This window comes from Dermacentor andersoni, chromosome 5 (assembly GCF_023375885.2).
Source record: "Dermacentor andersoni chromosome 5, qqDerAnde1_hic_scaffold, whole genome shotgun sequence".
In the NCBI taxonomy this organism is placed as follows: Eukaryota; Metazoa; Arthropoda; class Arachnida; order Ixodida; family Ixodidae; genus Dermacentor; species Dermacentor andersoni.
The window spans coordinates 140,113,054-140,137,347 of record NC_092818.1 but is presented as its reverse complement, the minus strand read 5'-3'; the positions used below and the strand labels follow the sequence as shown (position 1 = coordinate 140,137,347).

The 24,294-nt window shown below is 43.8% G+C and overlaps 1 protein-coding gene across 1 annotated transcript; it reads left to right on the top strand.

The window, feature by feature from the left end:
• Positions 1-752: 752 nt before the first annotated feature.
• On the top strand, positions 753-23,625 carry Nnp-1 (Ribosomal RNA processing protein 1 homolog Nnp-1). The gene is made up of 10 exons (XM_050178712.3): positions 753-974; positions 1,086-1,165; positions 1,273-1,416; positions 3,394-3,588; positions 8,762-8,826; positions 11,566-11,800; positions 14,107-14,204; positions 16,528-18,154; positions 18,456-18,549; positions 23,314-23,625. The coding sequence occupies exons 1-10, from the start codon at positions 851-853 to the stop codon at positions 23,532-23,534; spliced, it is 2,883 nt and encodes a 960-aa protein (XP_050034669.1). The 5' UTR covers positions 753-850; the 3' UTR covers positions 23,535-23,625.
• Positions 23,626-24,294: the final 669 nt, after the last annotated feature.

Sequence of the window (24,294 nt, the reverse complement as noted above, 5' to 3'; positions counted from 1 at the left end):
ACAATAATCGTAATCTGTCTGGCCCGCGTTTCCTTTCTTTAACGCTGCGAGCCTGGTACTTCCCAGTCACGAACGACATGCGCGTTATCAGTGTGACGCAGCTTCTCGGCAGGAAAGTAGCGAACGCCGAGCTTTCAAGAAAGGAAACGCAAGCAAGGCAGATGACGATTATCGTTGTGGGACAAATATACACCCCAAAGGGTGCAACCGTTTTAAGAGTGTAAGAGTGTATGCTTCCGGAACCCATTTTGTAGCTCTCCAAGCACCCCCTCGTTCTCTACGCATGCCTGCAGCATAGAATAAACCAGTCTGTCCTTTAAATCTGCATAACCACCCAGTGGTGTAGCAACGGGGGATGAGGGGGGAGATGGCCGGGGGGCCGTGGGCCCCGGGTGCAAGGGGCCAGCGGTGGAAGGGGGGGGGGGGGGGGTGTCATACGTCTAAAGACACCCCTCTTCCCGCCGGCTACACCCGGGGGGGGGGGGGGGGTGACAGAAGACCTATGGGCCCCAGGTGCCAGAGGACCTAGCTACGCCACTGTAACCACCCCATAGACCTCCCTCCATGAGCGCAGCCAGCGCCTTCTAGATAAATTTTGAACAACTCATTTGGTGTAGAAGATAACTTAAAATACGTAAAGCGAAGTTATGAAAACACATACAATGAAGTTATTTATTATTGCAAGAGTTTGTTTCTTGTTCTTTTAAAGAATGATCTTCGCGGGAAATCAAAGTGACATCGAGATAAGCACTTTTTATTGCGGTTTTGTTTGTACGCACATGGCAGCGCACAGTGCGTGTGAATTTTTTGCCTGGTGTTGACGTGCACATGCTTAATGTAGTTTCGTGAAATGCCGGTGTCTCAGGAAGTTCATTTCGCTCATCACTTGGCAGCGAACGAGAAAGTTACCAGAGACCGGGCACTACGAAAGTTGACAAGATGGATACGCGCAAAATCTGGCCGCCAAGGCATGGGTAAGGAGTCGTAGTGCTGGATTTCTGTGTAAAATGTTTGCGGTTAATTCTGCCACTTGCCACATCTCCAGCGGTAAGTTGCGCTACAAAGGTCTTTTCTCGCCTCTTTAGAATTCACCGAGGAGGCATTAATGAAGCTTTGGAAGGGCTTGTTCTTCTGCATGTGGATGTCCGACAAGCCGTTTGTTCAGGTAAATTTAACGCACTACTTTTTTACATGCAGCCTCCAAAGGAACTCTTCTACAGGTACATGTCTTGGTGTTTATTGCGTTATGCTCTCACTGCGTTGTGTTCACAGCAAGAGCTGGCGAACAGCATAGCTGGCCTGGTGCATTGCTTCGCCCGTCGGGACCAGTCGTTGCTGTTCCTGGAAGCGTTCTTCAAGACCATGGCCCGCGAATGGTTTGCGATCGACAGGTTTCGCCTGGAGAAGTTCATGATGGTAAGCTACATCAAAATGACGTGTTATTGGTGGTTTTGTTATTTTTCCCTGTGACGGCTGTAGTGATGACAAATACGTTTTCGCATCGTCGGTTATGGCTTGAATATGTAAAGATCTGCTCGGATGTGCTGGCAGACTTGGCTATCTGTCAGAAGTAAAATGACAGGCATAAAGCAATTTCAACTGCTTGTCACAATTGGTGGCTGATGCAGCCGTTGTTTGCAGCAGGGCTTTCAACATAGAAATAATTCTCAACGTCCGTGACTCAAGAAATATTTTATACAGGTGTCACACTGCTTTTTCGATCGCAGCCGAGCCCGACTGGGATCGAATTTCTTGATTTCGATTGGCTCCCTTTCGCAGCTTGTGCAAAGGATCCTATCGTGATTGAGTACTGCGATCCCGGTCGAGCTCGATCGCAATATCTAATACCCCGCGTGACCAGGGTATTAGATATTGCGATCGAGCTCGACCGGGATCGCAGTACTCAATCACGATAGGATCCTTTGCACAAGCTGCGAAAGGGAGCCAATATATCAGTAAATGAAGTGTCAAGTTGTGGCTAACTTTTTGATAGGCAAACCATTGATGCAACTGCCATTAAAGAAATGTTTACCGTATTGTCATGTTGAAAGTATAGCAAATTACTTGAAACATTCGAAGATGTTGCAACAACCTGCCATATGGTGTAACCCACCGTTTCAATGTAAGATAGATAGAGGCAGCTGAAACACATAAAGCGATGTCACTGTGATCAGAAGGTACATGAACACTTTTAAATTTGTGTATCCTTTTGCCTACATGTAGCTGTTAGACTTTGCCCTTAAAGGCGTCCTGAACCAACCCTCGAGCTTGGTGAAAAAAATACAGTCCACGTCCAGCATACACTTATGTGAGTATCTCAGCCAAATTTTGCAGTCATGAACGGTGCATGGAGCTCACAAGTGGAGCCCGAAGTCACATTTTTCTCAAACACACTCTTTTCAAACACAGCTTTTTTCTCCTTATTCATTTTGAAGCTGCCGGCACCTTGCATTTGTCATCATATGCAAAATTACTATGGACGGCTGCTACTGGCTAATAGCTGGCACTAACCAGGAAAAGTGGATCATAAAGTTGGGCTTCTTCCAACCGTTTTGTGCATATGGTTTGATGCAGTTTATTAAGCAGGCTGAATTAAGCGAGATTCACTGTTTTGAGTTTGGATAATAATTACATATTTTCGTAAGAATCTGACTCTGCCTGTTCACGCTCACGTCTACCACATAGGAATGAAACTGAAAGGGTTGTAGCCAAAACTCCTCTTCTACTGAATGCATTCAAGTACTTTTTACTGCTAAGTAATTCTGAAATACTGTGTTTTAACATCAAATGCATTTCTAAACTTCAGTAAAGATTGTTGCAGGCTGACTTTAATGCTTACAAGGTGTTCCCCTGTCAACACAGTGTATCCATGTGCATCTGTAAATGTCATTTTAATTGAAGTCTTTTCAGGAAAAAGACAACGATACTGTGGTACAGTCATGAATAATTATTTCTGTGAAGTTTCTTTGATATATTCTGTTAAATATATCTATTCAAAGACCATTTGGTTTTTAATGCACCGCATGCAAATCATTCATGCCTTTCCAACTGAAACTGGCGGATTGAGTGTGCACATGGGTGTAGGATTTTTGGGAATTTTTAGAAAGCTGAAGCAAAATTCAGTGCAAAAACAGACAACAGATGAATTGAAACAAGACAGAGTACTACTTTGTGTCTGCTTTGTCTGTTTCCTTTTAATGTGGCATGCTTAATTTTGTCTCAACCTTAGAAAATGCACCCACTAGCCCAGTTATCTTAATTGCCTATTTTAAATAGTCACATTACTTGGGACATATTCAATTAGCTTACTAGTGTATCAGTGTGCTCCCTGTTCACCCTCTCCTAGAAGGATCAAAATTTTCATGTTGTATTTTTGCTTTCATTTATGCCCAGTTGGTGCGGCGATGCTTCCGTCAAGGCGTTGCCTTTGCCTACGGAGACACATGGAATGATGAAAACATCACTGCCTTCTGCAACACTCTTAAGATAACAGCCCTGTGCCCAAACAGCGAAGCAATTCCCCTTGGCTTCAGGTTGCATGTGGTTGACGTGTTCCTCCAGGAGCTAGCCAGAATGCATGGTGGAGAGGTGAGAAAGTCTTGCCAGTTTTGTCTTTCAGTATGAAGCATTCTTAGCCTTTTACCAGGCAGGTAGGCAGGCTACTGTAAGCCTTGTTTGTTCTTAGCTCAAGAGCGTAGTAACCTTACCACACTGCTTCCTATGGGGAAGCTAGCGCTTCGATGCGGTCTACTCAAGTGTAGCATAGCAACAGTTACTTCCCTAAAGCAAGAGAGTGCCTGTTGCCCCATTTTTCCCTCATGGCAACTAGCACTGAGGTGTTATGGGACATTACTGACTTCAGGATGGGCCTAGGTTGTAATGGAACAGGTTGTAATGTTTCTTTGCCAAAATACAATAAATCAGCCATGCCATCGTTGTCTTCGTCATCATGCCATCACCTTGCTGTTGTCATTACACACGCGATTTGCTTGCCCTGCATGGTCATGCAGGCCATTTGGAAACATTTCACAGAACCCTCAATAATGCTTCGCAGCCAGCTACCTGCAAAATGCTTCGCACAGCATTGATTCCAGCAATGCATGGAATCTGGTTAATTTTTGAGGAAGCCGACAAATGTGAGAGTAGAAATTCAGTGATCCATGCTCGTTCCAGTTGCTTATCACATTAAACTGAGTTAATCGCAGACCAGTTCCTTGCACCTACTTCCTAGGAAAATGTCAACAACAAATAGTGGGTGCCATACCATGTCTTGATCGATTTGAGACAGAATCTGTCCGTGCATGCCACAAACATGGTGAACAAAGTTGCTGCCATTAGAGTTGTTGCCCATACCCTTGCATTCATTGGCAACGTTATTTCTCAGCTTCCGACTGCTGTATAGACCTTTTCATCAGGCAAGGAGGATAGGGTGCGCGGCGAGCCTTTCCTCCTTCTCTGGCTTTAGCGGTCCGGCGCGGCGCTGCTTGAAATTATTGCTGTCGTGTGCTGCAGAATAATTTCGGAAAGTTTTAGATCATACTTTGGGAAATTTACGCCATGTCCGTTCATATAAGGTCGTCAGGTAAGCCTTTCGGTGCATCGGTAACTACACTAGGCGGAAATTTGTCTTGGGGGCGAAAAAATGTAGCGTGTTTAATCAGCCGCAGCGTATGTGCATTATCAATCGTGGTGTGTGTACGTGTTGTGAACTATGTTGCTTATATCAGCTTTAATTCAACAAAGAAAACAGGTGTAACTGTATTACCAGCATTAAATGGTGAATCAGCTCACTGTCTGATCGTTTAGCGTAGGGAGTAAAACATAAAACATAAGAGCGCATCCTCATGCATGGCCAACCTAAGGCAACCACGAAACATCTTAAGCGGCAGGCGCTATCAAATATTTGTGATACACCGGCATCTTTCTCACGCATTTCAAGTTTAGTAGGCTTGAATTTACTATATTTCTATGCTAGGCTTCCTGCATGAGGCTGATGGCGCTGCTCAACACAGTGATCACTGCGGTTGGTGAAACAGCATGATACATGTACATATATAAACTGTGTGCTTTGACTTTGCCTTTTTGGCCTGTATACAGCCATAATATATGAAAGGGATCGCATAAAAAGAATGCGATGGCTGTTTTTGAGGACGAAAGTTCCGTAATACGTGTGAGTAGAGAACGGAACGAACACAACCGAAAAAGAATTCAGTTATCATCCTCTCTCTAGAAAAAAACAAGAGAACACGGGCTAATTCCACAATACGACTTCACATAGTTACGCCGCACAACGTTTATAGATACATAACCGCTGATGCCATATGCTTGCACCATGCGCTATATAGAACAAGTATATCTGTAATCGGGTACCTACCACTGCTTAGGATGCTCGCGCAGTTCGTAAATAGTCGCTTTGCTGGACAAGCTTAATTCAGACTATAAGGTATGCTGCTATTACTAGCCAAAACTATTTTATTCATGGATGGAAACCCCATCCATTGAACCAAGTAGTCACTCAATGTAACCTGCAGCGAACAGTTTGAACGCTTGTCAAAGTATAACCGCACAGCTCCTTTCGTAGCAGAACGGTAACCACGCTGTTACGATTGTCGCATATGTTTCATTTCTCCTAAGCCGCAGCTTAGAACTAGAGGATAATACTGCAATAAGGTCACATTAGTGAATGCAACAGTCAGAAATACACAATTGATCTCCGAGGCAGATTTTAGGCACAAATACATGCGCGCACACATCGCGCTGCGTGCTCCATCCGCATCAATGCCAGCAAAAAGTCCCGCCATACTGGCTTAAACCACTTCAGTATGTCTCACACAACTGCTTAGCGCATAGAAGATGCACGTCATGTTAAATAGACCACGCGAGCGCGAAAACAAACACCAGAAACTCTCGTTGAACATATACCTGCCGTGCAAAACGGAGCGCTCGCCCAAGCATGCCGACTGCCCATAGATGGCGCCACTGCGTAGCAATATGGTGGCACCCATTAAAAAAACAGTGTATAGCTGCTAAGAAGAGAGTGGCTTGCAAAGGCTCAAGGAAGTGCCCAGTTAGGCTGAAATTAGAAGGCGTAAATAAAATGGCATGGTCAGTTGTGTATGCATGAGCAGGTTGCATACGGGTTGCAGAATGGTTTTGAACGACCAGCAAGCCAGACATCTTTTCCTGGTGGACCACCCTTAAAAAGATCTTTGTGTTTGGGAACAGTGGAGTCTCAATGAAGCAGCGCTCGTTAGACCTAGCAGCCTAGGCTGTGGCCATGATGAAAGTATACCTCCAGCCGGCATGATGGTGGTGGCATTCATACAGGCAGCCGTCATTGCCATTCGGGCCTGAAACCCTGCGCACGATCTAGACTGATGGCCGTAGGAGTTGTTTCCGGGCTCGTCTTATCAGCTGGTAGCTACAGCGTGCGCCTGTAAAGTTTGTACACTCTGACATGGAATGGTGAAAACTTGCAGTCAAACCAAAAGCTCTAAGTTGGACTGGCTGAACGCAGCCGAATTAGCCAACATCACATGGTCAATGTTGCAATTGATATCTCCAAATCTCAGCTCCGTGACAATGCTGAACGCATTGGAGTGAGTGCTGGGCAAATGTAGAACACCTTGGTTTGCTTGACCATCAGCGAATTTCAAGGAGACATTCTTTTGCTGAACTACAGAACTGAGCAAATGTTGTTAAATGGACTTTGTGTACTGCTGGCATTGTTAAACAGAACAAAGTAGATTTTTTCATTGAAATCAATGTTTTCTGACTGCATGGTTGCTTTCATGCATTTTTGTGGCCCCTTTCATGTCAGAAAAGTCATAGTCTCAAAATGTGCCGCGTGTGCTGTTGCAACTGGTTCCTTTTGGGTTTTGTAGGGTTACAGCTCTTGAAGAATATTTTTAGCATTATTGTGTTATGGAATATCATTAGCCTTTCTTGGGGCTTGCTTAACTTTCTTTTTACATTTTTGCTATTACTGTCAATGTTGTTTTGGGAAAGATGGTTATGTAGAGGTTTTGTTGTGATCATTTGCTCACTAAAGCTGCATGCTGCCTGCAAGAAGATTGCATTGGAGTTGTTCTACTCCCTGGAAATTTTTTTTATGGCTATAGCTGTTATGGGCTCACTTCCGTAGTTGTTTTAATGCCCACTGGTGTCGTCGCTGGAATCCTAAAATTCCTCGCAGTAAATTTACAAAGAAAGAAGAGGTCTGATTGCCCTGCAAGGATTTGAACTGATGACCAACGGACTGGCAGTGTAGGATTATACCTCCTAGCCACTCTGCTAATGCTACAGCAGTGGAAAATACTGATTCTAGAGAGCGCAATCATGCCATCAGCTCCCATAATTGGCTAACGCCCGCTGAACATTTGTGTATTGGATCGAGCTGGTGTCTGCGCCTTCTCATGTTCTAGCACGTTGCCTTCTCAGTTATGGAGGCCATAGAGTTTCATACAATTACTAGAGGGAACTGTGACGTTGATGTCTATGGGAGCTGCAAGCATGGGGGTTCAGCCAGCATAGGAATGATGGTTAGCTCATGGGTTTCCCTAAATTTCGTCTTCTGGCTTTAAACGGCTTTGTGACTTTGGATACTTACCATTTTGAACAATGTACTGCATTATAAATGATTAAGTAAACTTTATTAAAATCATCCAATTGTAGGATTCGAACACAAGACCTCTAGCACAGAAGCCTGATATTGAAACCATTACGCCACGGACGCATAGACAAGCGTTACCACTGCAATTAGACTCTGCATGTTCACAGTCTTATTGCCTTCTGCATTTAAAAAATATATATAAATTAATTTGAAATTTAGGCCTATGAAGGCAGATAAAGCATAATGCATGAAGCCACAGGCACGAAGATCAGAAAAATTCATGTACTATCATTCCCATGGTGACTGAACGGTCATAGCGCCAGAGTTTCTTCTAGTAATTATTGTGGAAACTGTATGGTGGAGACAGGTTTAAATTAAGTTTTCTTCTTTTACATGCACCCTCTACTTTGTCTCATTAACTTTATTCTTGTAGCACTTGGTTTCTTCTAATGTAAACTGTATGGGGATGACATTGTCTGATTTTCTTCAAGGGTAGTGTGAGGCCTACTAATGGAGTAGCCAAAAAATAAGTTAGAGATGAGCTGAACAAATTCAGCAGAAAGAAGCTAAAGGCTTGTTTTAGTTGAGACGAATGAAGACAAGTCTTTCTACTTAACCACTTGGAGTTGCAACGTCAAGAAACGAATAAGACTCTTACTTTTACTTCTCGAAGGAAGATTGCTCGCTCACACCTGCAAATGTTTGCTCTAATGAACAGTGCATGAAACAGTCTGAGGCTTGCTGCGCATTATAGTATTTTGCCAGCTATCATGTCAAAGGTTCACGTTGCTTGCAAAAGTAATTATCCTTCTGCCATAATGCTTATTTATCATTATCAGGGTGAACATCTTAAATGTTGAGTGGTGCAGCACCTTCTTCACGTCCTGGGACAACTTTTGTTTGCAACAATGTAGGCAAAGCGTAGAAATGAAAATACATTTCTTGATGTGTGCCTAAAGAAGCATATTTGCAAACAGTGCAAATAATCTTTAAGCTTTATGACTGCTTTGATGAAAACAGTCGTTTCATCCCATTTAGCCTCATCTTAGTGTACTGAAATGATGCTTTGACTTCAATGCATGAAGCTTCTCTCTGCGCAAAGTAATGTTATGATCCTTGTGAAATTCTAAAGTTTTTTTCCACTTACAGTTGACACCAGAACAAGCCATACTGTTCCTGCAACCTTTCTTTGACATTCTGATGCACTCAAATGAGTAAGTCAAGCTCAAGCTGCTACTGCTTTGCAGCATATATTGGGGGAGGGGGAGGAAGGGGTCGGGGGGGGGTGACAGTACCTTGGACACAATTTTAGAGTGAAAGCTCTACTACGCCACGTCTCTCAAGGTCATTCATTGTGTTTCATGACCTCTTGTCCATAGAACACCATGTAATTAGAACCTCAATATAATGAGGTGTGTTTGTATGCGATTTCAATATATTGAAATTTCGCTTCCGCAGAAAAGGAATGCCGATACAATAAATGGAAACTTCGCTGACGTAGATGGTCAAATGATTGAATTACAAGCAGCTGTTTGTAAATGCAGCTCTCAAATCGCGCGCAGTGCAACAAGAGCTACCGCAACTTCATCATGTTGAGTATAAAGTCCAAGTGCGATAAGGTGCGAGTGAAAGTGTGCGAGGGTGAGAACGAAAGACGGCGGCTTCACGAACGAGTGCCTCCTCCCCGCATGAGCTCGGTTAAAGAGGAGGAGGGGAGCAGCTCGTGATAAAGCAATCAAGTGCACGCGAAGGGCGGAGGAAGGGGAAGTGTGTAAGGTGGCACTCGTCGCGATTCCTGGCGCGCATATTGGCCGTGGCTGCGGATGGCTGTAAGCGTGGCTGAGCGCATACGCAACCGCGCACCCTGCTTTGGAGGTAATCTGCTGCATGTGCAAAGAGAGGGCAGGCCGAGACGGCATGGCATCATGCGACCTGTCTTGCCGCACGTTTTGTATTAGAGGTTGTGTAATCTCGAATTTCGGTGACCCGCTAAAGTGAGAGGCAAAGGATTTGCTTCTTGCTGCGGGTGCTTTTCATGATAGCATCGTCCCAGTGCAGGTGCGCTATCAGCCACGTGGGCGGAGGGCACGTGAAAGAGTGGCTGGCTTCGCTTAATTCGTACTGCCTATGTGAAGATATCGTCGACATGGCTTGAAACCGTATCATTCATCCCTGACTCCCAAATTTATCAAAATAAATTGTTTTCTCATTCAGATTTACTTTTTTCGATTGTTAGATAATTTGGAAAATTCTGCGGCCCCTTTCCATGTAAGAAAAATCGATCAGCGACTGTACTTTTTTGCATAAAAGGTTGAATTTCAATACAACGAAATTTTGATATAACGAAGCAAACTGCCGATTTTAGCTACTTCGTTATATTGAGGTTTAACTGTACTGCCTAGCCGAAATAGCTTGAGATCACCCACTTACCTGCCAAAACGGAACTCGGAGAGAGTGAGGCAAAAAACATGCAGTAACTATTCACTTTGCGCGACAAAAGTCTGTTATTTTTGTTTGATGCCGTGGGCAGCGTAGCACCGAAGACAGCGACCTCAAACTCGTGCTGTGAGCCAGCTTTTCCACCAGCCCCCTTTTCTCAGCAAACACCCACTTGAGGCTGACATAACGCGCAGCTTTTGCCACTGTCGGGCCTCTGCCACTGTCGGACTTGAATCACCTGTGCTTTCGCTTTCCGTGTTGTCCTTATCACTGCCGTTAGGCGACACTTTCGCAATAACAGAGGCGACGATGGTGAAAAGTTGAACCTCGTAGCTGAGATCTTTTTGCAGTCACAGCAGCACTGCCAAGCAACTTCTCCTTCGCATTCCAAATGTCATGCACCGTAGTCAACAGTAGATCCCCTCTCACATGCCAGCACCAACTTCTTTGTGCCACGTTCGATATCACGAGCAATGTTCAAGTTTTCTTCTATGCTGAGCACCCAGGTTTTTTCCAAGCTTCGGCATGATGCGAGTCCTAGCTTGTATGACGCTATAACACAGGCCACAACATTCTCTGGCATCACACTGAAATGATTTTGATGTTTATGTGGCTTTACCCTTCCAAGCGCCCTCTGCATTTGTGCTTGGAAGCTTTTATGATCTAAGGTTAGTTCTGCTGGGTCGACCTACCACTATGATTGCCCAACAAAAAGTGGAAACACTACGTGTTAGCCGATACGTACGCAATAATCTGGTGCAATTTATGCGGATACAAAATGCATTATGTTGAGTGGCTGCTGAGTCGTGGATTTGACCTTACTACTTTTGAAACAAAACCACTGTTTAATGGGTATGGTTTAACAAGGTTTTACTATAGTACCTGATAGCCATATACACTACCTGCATAAAGGGAAAATTGTAGAAAGTGGGATAAAATGGGCAACAGCTCAGCCACAACACGATTGCTGAACAATGGACTAAGCGCAGTTGCTCTTGTGGAACTGCTCGCTGGACTTTGTGCCCTGCGAGTCTCCATTCAGCTGCTTCTAGAGGAGTTTCTGGTGCCGCCACAAGGTGCCTAGACCTCCTTACATACATTTAACAAAGAAAGAAAAAGTAAAAGAATATAACAAACACGCTGCACATGTTGCTATATGAGAGTGAAGGTGTTCAAACAGAGCAAAAATGATTGGGTTCAAGTGTGGCTTAGAAGACTCTGTATGCCCGTGACTGGTTTGTGGTGTTGGTACTAGTATATAGCCATGATGGGGTGCAAGGTATACTGATTGCAATACTGACACTTGCCGCTCACTGAGTGCCACGTAGCGCCACAGTACAAAAACACCTTTACATAGCACTGCCATTGCATTGCAGCTCCTTTCATAAATATTATCTGCCACTCTTTGCTTAGCAGTATGATCCCATAGCTGCTAAAAAAAACCTTGTTCAGCATTTTTGATTTTATTGAGTGGTCAAGTAACCCTTCTTTTCTTCTTTCTGTCATGTCTGCAGTCGAACCCTCCTGGATGCGGTGCGGAAGAACATCTTTTTCCTGCTGTTGGACTTGGATCGGGAAGCTGCCGAGCTGGGTGTGGATCCCAGCACTGTGAAACTCAAAGGCAGCAATGGGACTACAGGGGATGGTGACTCTGCAGGAGATGATGAGGCGGAGGAGGAGGACATGTATGACGAGCATGGAAGGGTGCTTGAGAAAGGAGAGTCCTGCCAAGACCTTCCTGCCATTCCCGTGAGTCGGAAAATAGCACCATCCTGTTGTCCCCCATAATTCTTGCTTTTGTTGGAGTCATGGTTTCCTGGTTTTCCAGAAGCCTTGCAGGCTGTACAGCCGCTGCGATTAGGTTTTCGTTGGCTTGTTACAAAAGTTAGAAAACTGTAACTTCCGTGGCCAACACTTGGCAAAGCAGTACTGATTAGGTTTAGCAGTCAGTGTGGTGATGTCGTGACTACTGCGTTTACTCAATTCTAACGTGCCCTCGATTGTAACGCGCACCCGTTTTCCGTGACCCCCCCCCCCAAAAAAAAACCAAGAAAAGAGAAAGAGTACAATATTGCGCACCTCACGCTTTCATATAGAAATACTATTTTCTCTCATTTGGAAAAAACAGATTTATGTCCAATAAACTAAAGTTGTGATGAATAAAAACATATATGGAAGCAGCGTACCTTGCCGCGAAGAGTTTCGCTACGCTGGTACGAGTCGCGTGGGGCAATAAATATCACTTATTGTCGCTACGTATCAGACAACTCCTTATCGCTATCAACAGACCAAAGCATTTCATTCTCGGTGCCGTCCATGGCATTCAAAATACTGCACTTTTTAAAGGCCTTGTTGACCATGACAGACGGGATCATGCACCATGCATCTTTCACCCATCCTGCAAAGTCCTGCAGCAAAACATGCTTCATTTTATTGGCGGGCGTAATTTCATGGCAGCCACTGACAAGCCATTCGGTGTAGAGTGCCCGAATTCTATCTTTCACTGGCTTGTTCAAACATTGAGCAGCTGAAGCTGTGATTTCATGCTGCCGGGTATCACAACATGGTCGGCGTCGCATGCAGCCAGCTTGTCCTTGATGCGCTGGTCAAGGTGGCACCTGTATGCGTCGAGCAAAAGCATCCCCCGCAGACCCAAACTGCCGCCGGGTCTCTTCCACCCAACGTTATCAATCCAGTCAGCAACCAAGTCCGTGGTCATCCAAACTGTTTCATTTGCGCACATAATCACGCCACTCGGAAACACGATTCTTTTCGGGAGCATCTTCCATCTGAAGATAAGATACGGGGGCAGCTTGTGCCCATCTGCAGTGCAACAAAGCATTGTGGTGACTCTAGCTTTTTTGTGGGCGGAAAAAAAAAATGCGCACTTGCTTCGCCTCCTTTTCAACGGTTGTGGTGGCAGGTATGTCAAAGTAGAGCAGTGTCTGATTGGTATTTCCAATCTGTCCGAAGTGGTAGCCTTTTCTAAGGCACAACTTCAATACGTACCGCTGAAAACTGTGCAATTTTTCATATTCTTCAGGCAATTTTTGCCATATCCCTGTCCGCCTTTGAAGAGGAAAGCCTTTTCTTTTCATAAAACTTGATAGCCAGCACCTGCTTGCTTTGAAGTCACTCTGCATTATCCCTTTCTGTTGGGCTAACTGCATCGCCTGCACTTTGAGCACATTGGTCGTCACAGGTCGCTGTGCCGCTCACTGCTCTTGCACGTATTCCGCAAGCAGCTCTTCTATTTTGGCAAAGCGGCCTTGCTTCGGTCCACTGAAACCCTTCCTTTTGCTTTGCTGATGAAAATATTCTCCTTCTGTTTAGGCCAGTCCTGCACGCAAGCTTCAAGAACTCCGAATGCCCGTGATGCGGCCCGATTTCCGTTTGTCTCCGAGCACATGATAACTTTCCTTTTAAATGTGGCATCATGTTGGACTCGGCGTGTCTTTGCAGTCGGCGCTTCCATGATGATTGAATAAACGCAGAAAACGGGAAGACAGGCGGTAGACTAGGTTAGACCAGCGCCTGGTTACACATACAACATGGAGGTATGCACATGGAGGAAGCTACGGCAACTAGGCTAGAAGCGCATACAAGACGGTCATTTTTCAAATGCTGATGGCGATATGGTAATGTGGATTTAAGTTCGTACTCGATTCTAACGCGCATGCAATTTTTGGACCCGTTTTATTGGAAAAAACGTGTGCATTAGATTCAAGTCAATACGGTAAATAAGCAGAGGACTGGGTCCAGCAACTCCTCCTGGCTGATGCAGAGGATTTGCTTGCACTTTTATTTTTGCACATCTCCAAGCCATTATTTCTCACTGCCTTGCACTTCATGTTAACTAATAAAACTATACCAACAACACTACAGCAGTATCAACCATCAACCAGGCTTAAGTGTCCCTTTCAAGCCGTCTCAGATGTAGGAAGCTTAACTGAGGAGTTTAGTAGCTCAGCAAGGTGAAGCTTTTTGTCTTGACTTTTTTGTTTCTATGTAATAAAGTCTTGCTATAACTCTGCTTTATTTTTATTTTTCTGCAGTTTGATTACAGCGTTATTGCAGACGGGCTTTTCGACATGCTCAAAGCCACCACATTGAAGCCATTCAACCGTGCCCTGATCACCAGAATGGTGAAAAAGTGAGTTTATTCTCGATTTATGATTTTGTAATATTCATTGCAGTATTCTTTTTGCTCACATACTGTGCTGTAAGCTCACGGCAACAAAATATATTGTAACAATTTTTTTAGGTGAGACTTTCTTTGCCTGAAGAAGGATTGCCGCTTTTTCCATCTCCTCCTCTTACTTCTACTGTTGATTTTGACTTTGTGCCACACATCCTTCTTATGGGCCAGCTAGCCAAAAATGGTACTCTTCTAATCTTTTTTTTTGTTTTTTTGCCTACTTTCCTGGGGTGTTTGGCGTGGCTGCTGGGTGCTCAGTTTCTTGCTTGATAGACTCGGAGGCTGGTCATTTCACCTCTATAGCCACCACTTTACCAGCTAGTTATGGCTTTGCTCGTTGACAGAGAAGGTTCTGCACCTGAAAAAGAAGCCTGTGCAGGTTCACTGTTGTTCATTCTCAACCATATTTGCTGGAACCTAATTCTACAGTTTCACTGGGATAAATCTTACTGTGGTTCAGAGACCACGTTTTCTTTGTGGCATATGTAGCTTCAGTTGTTGGTGGCACTCCCGCAGAGGGTAATTGCAAAACCTGTTTGTACAGTGAAACCTCAATCATTCAGCTTTCACGGGACTGAAAAAAAAAAAAAATTATATTAAGCAAATGTCGAATTATAGAGGGTGCCGAAATAACAATAAACATATGCTACTGCATCAACATGTTCATTTACTGAATGAATCGGCAAATCCTGTTTCTATCGATCACAAAAGCAGCGTAGAAGATGCAGTGCTCGTCATCTTCTGGCTGATTAGCACTCGCAGCGGCGAAGGCCACAATGAGACCGTAGCCCAAGACCTGCTTCTTCATTTGAGAGGTGCCTTTCACTACCATGCACACATTCTGATTGTTTTTTCAACTGTAAACTGGTCGGCAACACCATTGCGACATAGCCAGCAGGTTTGATACGTACCAGCATGTGGGCTGCGATAAAATTACTCTTCATCCCTTCAGGATCAAGAGGATAAAAAAGAAAAAATTACTCTTCATCCCTTCAGGATGAAGAGTAATTTTATCCTCTTCTTTTTTTTCTCTTCATCCTGAAGGGATGAAGAGAAAACTGTTTGTTATTTATGGGACTAACTTGATCAACTTCGGTGTGTGAATGTAATTTATTATGCTGATATCAGATCTGAGATCAGTACCGTGCTGTTTTCTCTAGTTCTGCTGTATATTTTGTTCAATTATATGGACACTCCAGTCACATCTCCGCCATTGACGTTGCCATGATGTATGGTAACACCATGGCCATGCTCTGTATGCTGTAGATGCGAATGAAAGCAAACGAGGGTGAGCCGAGGATGGTGGCTTGTTATTTCCGATGCAAGCGAGGCAGCATACCATCTTCCACTGCGTGCAAGTGGTCGAGGGAGGAGGAGGGGTTCACCTTGGGGGTGGCTGCATATGGCGTGACTGTGCCCAGCCACGCAGGCTTTATCTTGAAAGCAATCTGCGACGAGTAGAGAGTCTTGGTGCGCCGAGGGCTCATAGCTTCGTTTGCGCTGTGTTCTCACCACTTAGTTTGCATTGAAACGAGAGACGGCATGAACACAAATTAGCTCGCTGCTGCTGCTGCTCTTCCTCGCGCCAGAATTTTGGCAGCGAGTGCCTGCGCGTGTCAAGTGAGAGGTGTTTGCCTGTCCATGTGTGACACCATGCTTCTTAATTTAGTTAGTAAGCGAATGTTTACAAGTTTATGCAACCAATAAAACTGCTTACTGCGTACTTCTTATAGCTGTATGATAATTTACTATCGCAATTGATGCTTCGCCTTTCGAGCAAAACTGCAACTTTTTGTGTGTGTGTTCTCTACTAGCCCATAACAAATATCGCTGTTTTCAGTTGCCCGCTGCACTGCCTGCAAGTGTATACAGCCTAGAAAGAACAATAAATTTTAGATGTTTGCTGCCAGCGAAATTCTTTAATGAATTTTGCACAGTTTAAGCTGCTCATAAGTATCAGGAAAAATACTTTGCAATTGTATGTGAGAATCTATAGCAACAATAGCATTGTTGTAGCATGCTGGAGTAGGGCACTTTAGCTCCCAATTCCTGATTTCGCAGGATTATGGAAGTTTTTCATTACGTTGCAGAAGATTATTCCTAATGCATAAGAGATAGCCTCTTAGCTATAACATGTGTTCATATCTCTGAGTCTTTTATTAGTGTTTGTTTCTTTCATTGTTACTTTGTGTTCACTTCTTTCTCTATGCTGTACTTGCTTGATTCTCTGTTGTGTCACATCTGTATATCCCTCCTAACATGCACTGTTCTACATTAGGTTCCGTGCTGTTCTCGAGGAAGGTTTGGTCAGGCCTAAAGTGGTGGAACCTGGTGTTGAGGAGCCCATCACAGAGGATGAAATCGAGGCTGCTGCCAACAAGCTGGAGGAAGAGCTTGAGGAAGAGCTAGAGGAGGACCGTGATGAAGTGCTTAAGCTCAAAGAGAAGAAGCAGAAGGTAAAACCTAAATTTGGCTTTGACACCACCAGTGGTGCATATGAGTACATTGTCAGTGGCGATGGTGACTCCGAAGAGGATGAGGGGTTAGGAAATGGAACAGCTCGAAATAAAAAGCAATCAAAGGCAAAGCAACTGAGAAAAAAAGTGCAAGCCCTCTCTGATGAGGAGGCAACGGATACATTAAGTGATCTTGAAGATTCTGAAGATAAAGTTTTTGATGTAAAAGCTGCAAGCAAAAAACGAAAGCGTTGTGCAGCGCTGTCTCAAAAAGCTGAAGAAGTCCCAAAGGCTGAAGGTACTTTTGATGGAGCTGAAGATGGTGTGCCTCCCAAGAAGAAACAACGAAGACGGAAGCCTAAAAAGCCCAAAGGCAGTTCAGTCGACGATGCAGCTGGGATAGTGCAGAAAACAAGGAAATTGAATGGCTTCGATAAGGATACAAGTGTGACAGAAAGAGAATTTCAGAAAGGCTCAAACTCTGTTGGAAAAGTTCCCATTGTAGAAGAAAAGAAAGGTCTCTTCACTGCCAAGAAGGCCGACCGGCCGATACTGGGAAAAACACCACAAAAAAAGTTGCTAAGTGCAAAGAAAAAGGCGGGCAGCATGGGTGTCATAGTGCAGCAGCAGGTTTCAAAGCCTATTTTGAACAGAGAATCATCAACTGAAGGCCCTGCTTTTGTTTCTCTGGAAGGAAAGCAGCAGAGGAAGGTCGAGAAGCTGCTTCGGCAGCGGCAAGCAAGAAAGGAAAAGAAGGAGCGAGGACTTGCTGCGCTTACTAGAGGTTGGCAAGTGACACCACTCCCTTCAAGTGCCAACAAAGCTAAGCAGTCAGATGTGCCAGTTACACCTGTGAGTCTGGCAACCTGCGCTGACAAGACAACAGAGTCAACAAAGTTGCCTCATTCATCACTGCTACAACAAAACAGCTCAGCATCTGCACCAAGTGAACGTGTCATCACAAAAACTGAAAAATCACCTGACACATCATTCAAAAGTCACAAAATTGTGGTCGCAGGTGAGGTCAAAGCAGGCAGTTCAATATCGCCTCCTACAACACTACAAGCCAGTGGAGGAACGATCAGGCAAACAATCTCACCATTACAGGGTAACAAGGGAGCATCAACGGGACCCCACTCAGCTGGAAAAAACAGCATTGGAGTAACGAAAGCACCTCATTCGCCACTGAAGAACCACCTTAGAGCAGAGAAGTCGCCTCATACACCTGTACAGAATAATAGTGGTTCAGTAGCGCTGCTGAAAGGTCTGCAGCCATCGAGCAAAGGAATGTTCACATCAACCCTGTCAGCATCACTAGATGGCACAGAAGCGAAGGCATCAAGTGACAACACACCAGTCGCCAAGTTGCCTTGTACCCCTAAAGCAAGCAACCCAGTGGTACCTGCCCTTCGCAAGTGCTTTACTGCAAGAAAACCTGAGACATTTAAGGTACGTATGCTGATGGTTGTATTTCTTTATTCCTTTATGTTTTACTCTTTTATGTCCTTTGCTTGGAGTAGCACGACGTTTGTTATAAATATGTAGCAGATCATTGTTCATTTTGCCTTAATTTAAGTGGCACAAAGATGTGTTATCACAGCCCTTGGTGCAGTGCACCATGTCGAATGTAACTGCTATAAACCTCACAATTTGTGGTACGTTTTCTAGGGTACTGAGCATGCAGCAATGCCAAACAATGAGATTGTATGTCTGCTGTTGTTAGACACTGACCTTTAAACACTGCTTTCAGCTTACAAAATTTTCAACACCACCTGTAAAGCCGTCTTCAATTCCTCAGGAAGAAAAGAAAGTGATCTTCGCGTTATCGAAAAACAAAGCACAAGGTGAGTGTCTCTTGAGATAGTATTTTATTAATTTACCATGCAGTTACATTAATTGTGGGAAACATGCCTGATTATCCTTTTTCTTGTGCTCAGGTTACAATAATATGGTTTAATATGGTTCAAATTCAGCTACACCAAGGACTCTCTCTTTTGGAACATTCACTGTGTTAGCTTTTATTTATTTCTAATTATTTTTTTTCTTGTGAGCATATTTTTTCTGAAATCAAGGTTTTGACGAAAAATTGTCTGATCGAAGTTGTTCATAATAAAGTGGGGCACCAACCACAGAATTAAAACATCAAAAGAAAACAAACAAGATGTTTGTTTTCTTTTACTTTTAATGCTGTGGTCTGTGTCTGCTTGTCTTTACCATATTTTTCCTGTACCATATCTTTCCTGTCATAACCTGCCCTGCTTGTAGTCAGTGCCCCCTAACCAACTACATACAACTCTCGCAAAAAGAAATGAGACATCCATGCAAATAACCACAAAACGCAATGTTCAAAGCTTCATCGATACAGAGCAAAATTGTGTAAGCAGTATTGCTCTGCCTTTCCATTTGTTGGCGCTATCACTGCTGCTCAAAAATAGAGGTGCAGTGCAGCTTTGTCAGCGCTGCCTGTGGCTTAAAGGTGTCATGACGATGCAACAAAGGTTCGACAAAGCCGCTTCGCAAGGTGAAGTTGATGTATGAGACCTCATTTACACTACACCTCATTTACACCGCTGTTGTACACTCTGTCACAAGCATAGAATGAGAAATGTGCCGGAGGCTTGACGAAGCAATGTTCAAGCAAGGGGCATCCAGTGCATAAGATGCTGCAGTTTTGATCAACTGAACCTTGTTTTGGCTGAAACCAATCAGTATGGTGTAGTGATCTATCAAATATCGCCAATAAACTGTGAAATGTGTGAATGAAATGTGAAATAATCTGTGAAAAATTACTGTGACGATTCTAATGATGCATATGTGCCACTAAAGATTCACTCTCTTTGAGTGAAATAAATTTCTGTAATGTTGATTTGTATCTAGTGCACAAGAGTCCTTATGATGCTGGGGCTCTAGACGAGAATAGGCAGTGCTTGAGAGTTTCCTGACAGGGTGGAGCTTTGGAATCGGAGCAGCAACGAAAACTTAAAGCATCAGCCTACGTCGCCAGCAGCTGGTTTTCTGGTTATGTGGCTGTGTGTATGATGCCGTAACCTGTATCTTTAGCTCATGTTTAAATATCTCGAATTTTGGTGCTGGTCATATTGTGGAGTCTCGATGAATGGAAATCGCTTGAACGGAACTGCCTCTTGAACAGAACCCCATCCTCATGGTTGGTTGGTTTTGTATTCATGGAGTTGTATTTAGCTTTGTCTCTCAGTAAATGGAACTGCTAATGAACGACGCAAGTTTTCCTGGTTCCTTGAGGTTCTGTTTAAAGCGAGTCCACTGTACCTGTAAGATGAGGTAAATGTTTTTTAAAAGAGCGCCAAAAAGAAATAGTTGACATAGATTGATGGGTAACACTTCTGGAATTGTTAATGGTCTGTTCTTAGCCTGAGCGAGAACTTGGTAAGAAGAATGGAAAAACAAAAGTGTGGGGCGTGATGCTCCTTTGCAATTAATGCACCAGCTTAATTATTCTGATGTCATATGTTTTGAGGGCATCTGCTCACTTTTAACTGTTTAGTTACAAAAGACAACTGTACGTGATATTCGAGAGCAAGCAGATGTTTAACTTGGCAAATTATGGAAAGTTTTCATTTATAGAATTGGCCTAGACATGTGAAAAGACTGAAGTCAGTGATGTCGGCTTGATGTCACTGGTGCTGAAGTACAGGTGCAACATTAGAAAATGTAAACTTCATCTTCTCTGATAACCAACCTTTTTCTACTGATGAAATATGAACAGAGTTTTGATTGTAAATTCTACCAGTTTAGGTTAGCGTACTGTTTCTCTCCTTAATGTCTCTTTGGTGCACTCCTGAGCTCACCCTTCTGCACACATTCCTTTAAAGGGACCCTGACACTGTCGTACAACTATATTCTCAGTTTGTCATTGTAACTGAGAGTGCAAAGGACAGTAGGTTACACACAAAAAACCGTGGCAAGCCAAGGCACATTTGTACCACTTGTGCCTGCATGCTCTGCAGCGAGCGCAGACAAGAGGAATTTCACTTTGAAATTTCTATTTCTAAGCCCCTCACACCAACAGTAACCGCCAGTTTGGCATGAATTGTATGACGTCAGAATTTGCGCTGTGGTGTTGTACTATGCTTCCGAACAGCTTGAAACATCATTGGACGACTTGCTTTGCATGCTGTGGCACCCAACGGCACTGCAAAGACGTGCTTGCAATTTGCGAGTGCGATAAAAACGGCACACATCAAAGAATACCTGAAAACTATCTCGGGCTAACAGTCAAAATGTACATGCAGATACAAAACCATCCATGGCAACCCTGACATGCTTCCGCCTTTGTAATTGCTTCCGGCACCTGCAGATAAGAAAGCATGACCTTTGAGAAATCAGCTTCCGATACTTAGAGGTTACTTTGTTTGTTACTTTGCAGGTGGTGCAATTTAATTTCGTCATCCATTAGTGTTACCAGACTGCTGTACATTATAACTGTGATATAAAAAAAATATTCAAATACAAATTTTAACGACATTGAATGCGCTCAATTTTTGCCAGCTTGGTGTGGCAAGCCTATGGCTGAACATGCAATGTGTACTTCAACTTCAAAAATTTGGTGTCATGGGCTCTGTGATGCATTATTTCAATGTATAAAAATGCATACCCACACTTAAAGGCCAACTGCAACGAAATTTCACTTGGGCTCAATTGACTATAAATGCCGAGCGTATACTCTCAAAGTAATCTTGGAAAAGGCTCGCTCATTTGTGAGTTGATGGGCTTATCTCTTTGCGTGCGTCATGTGCATTCTCCCTGTTGCAATCGTGATTTGAGCTGCTGCAAGAATGCCGATGCGTTGCTTGGCCGTCGGGTGTTCGAATACGTACTCGAACATGAGCAATGGCTGTGCAGTAAGCAACGCTGAGCAGAGGAAGGCCGAACACATCTTTCCTGTCCCAGCTTTCAGAGCGAAAGCCTGCACCACTGCGCAGCAGGCAAGTGTGACATGGATCAGCCAATGTGCACACAGCATGCAAACTGCAGTTGATGAAGCTGTACAAGTTACATTTCAACAGCGCATTCACTTATCCGTCAAGATATGCTTGGCAAACGCTTTCTCAGGTTGACTATAAGTACTATATATATATATATATATATATATATATATATATATATATATATATATATATATATATATATATATATATATATATATGCCACGATGGCACACGAAAACCAAAGGTAAAGTTCAAAGGTAAGCTGTATTCAAGGGTGATATTATTGAGCAATCATTTCTGATAGTGTATCATCTTCAAGATATTTTGTGCGTCTCTACATCGGATGCATCGAAGTAGACGAACGAAATCTTTTCTGACACTGCGTCAGAAATGAGCAGGAACCGCATGCTGCACTTGTCACGAAGGAGAACGCAACGTGGCGGCCATGTTGTTGATGCGGTGGCAAGCCGTGCAGGAATGCAATGCCGTCAGACCGAAATAGGCAAAGCTTTATCATGACAGCAGTCCAGCCTGTCTGGCCGTGAGTTGACGCACACTCAGCACCGAGCCCCTCTAGCCGGGCCGTACCAAGCCGCATCTACTTATCATCCTTTACTGCAGATAGCAGTAGTTATCTAATCAGTCGACAAGTCCAGCGTGCCAGACAGCGGCTGGTGAAGTCGGATGCGCCATGCCGGAGAGGCTAAGATCGCTGAAATTTTACCTTGCACTTTAAGTGTGACCCACAGCAGTGTGGCGGTCAGTTGTTGCTGCAGCGCTAGCGGACAAGTGTGCGGCAAGCGAGTGCTTCTTTGCTTGTTGAAGGCGCAAACACAACACGCTCGCTTTAGTGAGCCCAAACAGCATGTTGCTGGTCAGCCAAGCTAGCCCGCAATGCACACTATTTGAGCTGCTCTGGAATGCAGTGGGACTTGTTCTATTATCGCCACAGCCACACTAGACTAGAGCATCCAATGTTCGCTGATTTAGCGTAACTGCGCCACGGATGGATTGCGTCCACATTAAGCCGTACTATACCGCACCTTTAGCTGGGCCACCCCGATGCGCTCTTCTTTGGGCAGAGGTACAATGCATCAAGGCCGTGCTGTTGAATGTAGACAACCAGATAAAGAAAACTGGCTGGATTTGGAGAATATTTTGCATTAAAAGATTGTTGCGGTCGTGCAGACGTGCAGGACCTGTTTCGCAGATACACCGGAATGGAGTAATACAAGAAAAGCCGTAGCCTTCTCTCAAGGAGGCGTTGGGAAAGCAGACAGCGTGGGCACTGGTGGGCACATTCTTCACTGTATGTCACTTCCAGCGAACAATAAAGTTTTTTTTTTTTTTTTTTTTTTTTTTTTCAGTTTCGGTATGAAAAACGGTGATTTTCATGAGCTCTATGTGATGCATTGACCTTTATTTCAAGCGTAAGATTTTCTACAGAGGTGAACACTTGTCTAAATTACCTGAAGCTGAGCTTTCTACATGGTCGAAAATTTCATTGCAGTTGGCCTTTAAGTGATAAAATGCAGCACATCGCTGAAGCTATGTATCCATAATTAAGTTTCCTCTGTGTTAAACATGTAACTTTCTAATTCCTTCTTTGCACTGACACTGCATTCTTATTATGTTGCGCAGATCCAAGGGAGTATTTTGAGACATTGAAGAACAGCCCTGAGATACCATTTGATGCGTCTAAGAAGCCAGCGCAGGGTGTACTCAAGGCACGGCTCTCACTACCATCTAGCACTCCTGTCACGTTGTCTGCAAAGAGGCGTGTCAGGATGTCTGATGTGTTTCAGTCTAATGCTAATCAATTGTTCCCCAAAAAACGGCCCAGTGCATCAGATTTCTTCTAGGGTGCCAGAAGGAACTCACCCAGTCAGTTTGTGTCACACATCATGTTCCACTTGGCATCAAATAAATGTTCAGCTGTATATTGACAAACAACTTGGCCCCTTTCTCGCTCTTGGAGTGCAAGGGGATGCAGTCTATTTTTCACTTAGCTGCTTGTAGTAGTGATTGCTGGGCGAGCTTTGAGTAGCTGATGAAGCAGTGATGTGCATAGCACCATTACTGTGTGGACTCATTCTTCTCTGCTTGCTCGGTGCTGAGTGACAGGAAATGTCTTCGTCTTAGGTGCATTACAAAGTAGTGTGTGTCGGTTTTGTATGATCATAAAAGGGGCATCTGTCAAGAACAAGTGAGCCAATTAAATTGTTCACAGCAATAATTTAAATGCACCCTGTAGGATAATGATATGTCAGATGGGAATAGAATAGATAGAAACCCTTGCTAACCCTTGCAGGTGCTGCATATGTAAGTTCAACTGTGTACACAGAAGTAACACTTTGAAAATTCGTATCACTAATGAAAGTAGTGATGTCTCGGGTATGTTGCATAGATCTCAAGACATTTCTGATAGCTTTCCTGCAAGACTGAATATGTCTGAATTGGTGTTAGAGATAAAGGTTCATATGTGCACCTTTTTAAGAAGTTCGTTTTCTTTAATGATTTTTTTTACAGCAATGATTTATATCTGGCAACTTTCTGAAATGCCTTGGCGTTTTCCAAGTGCACTAGGTTCAAGATAGTTGATTTTGTTTCTGTGCTGTAAGA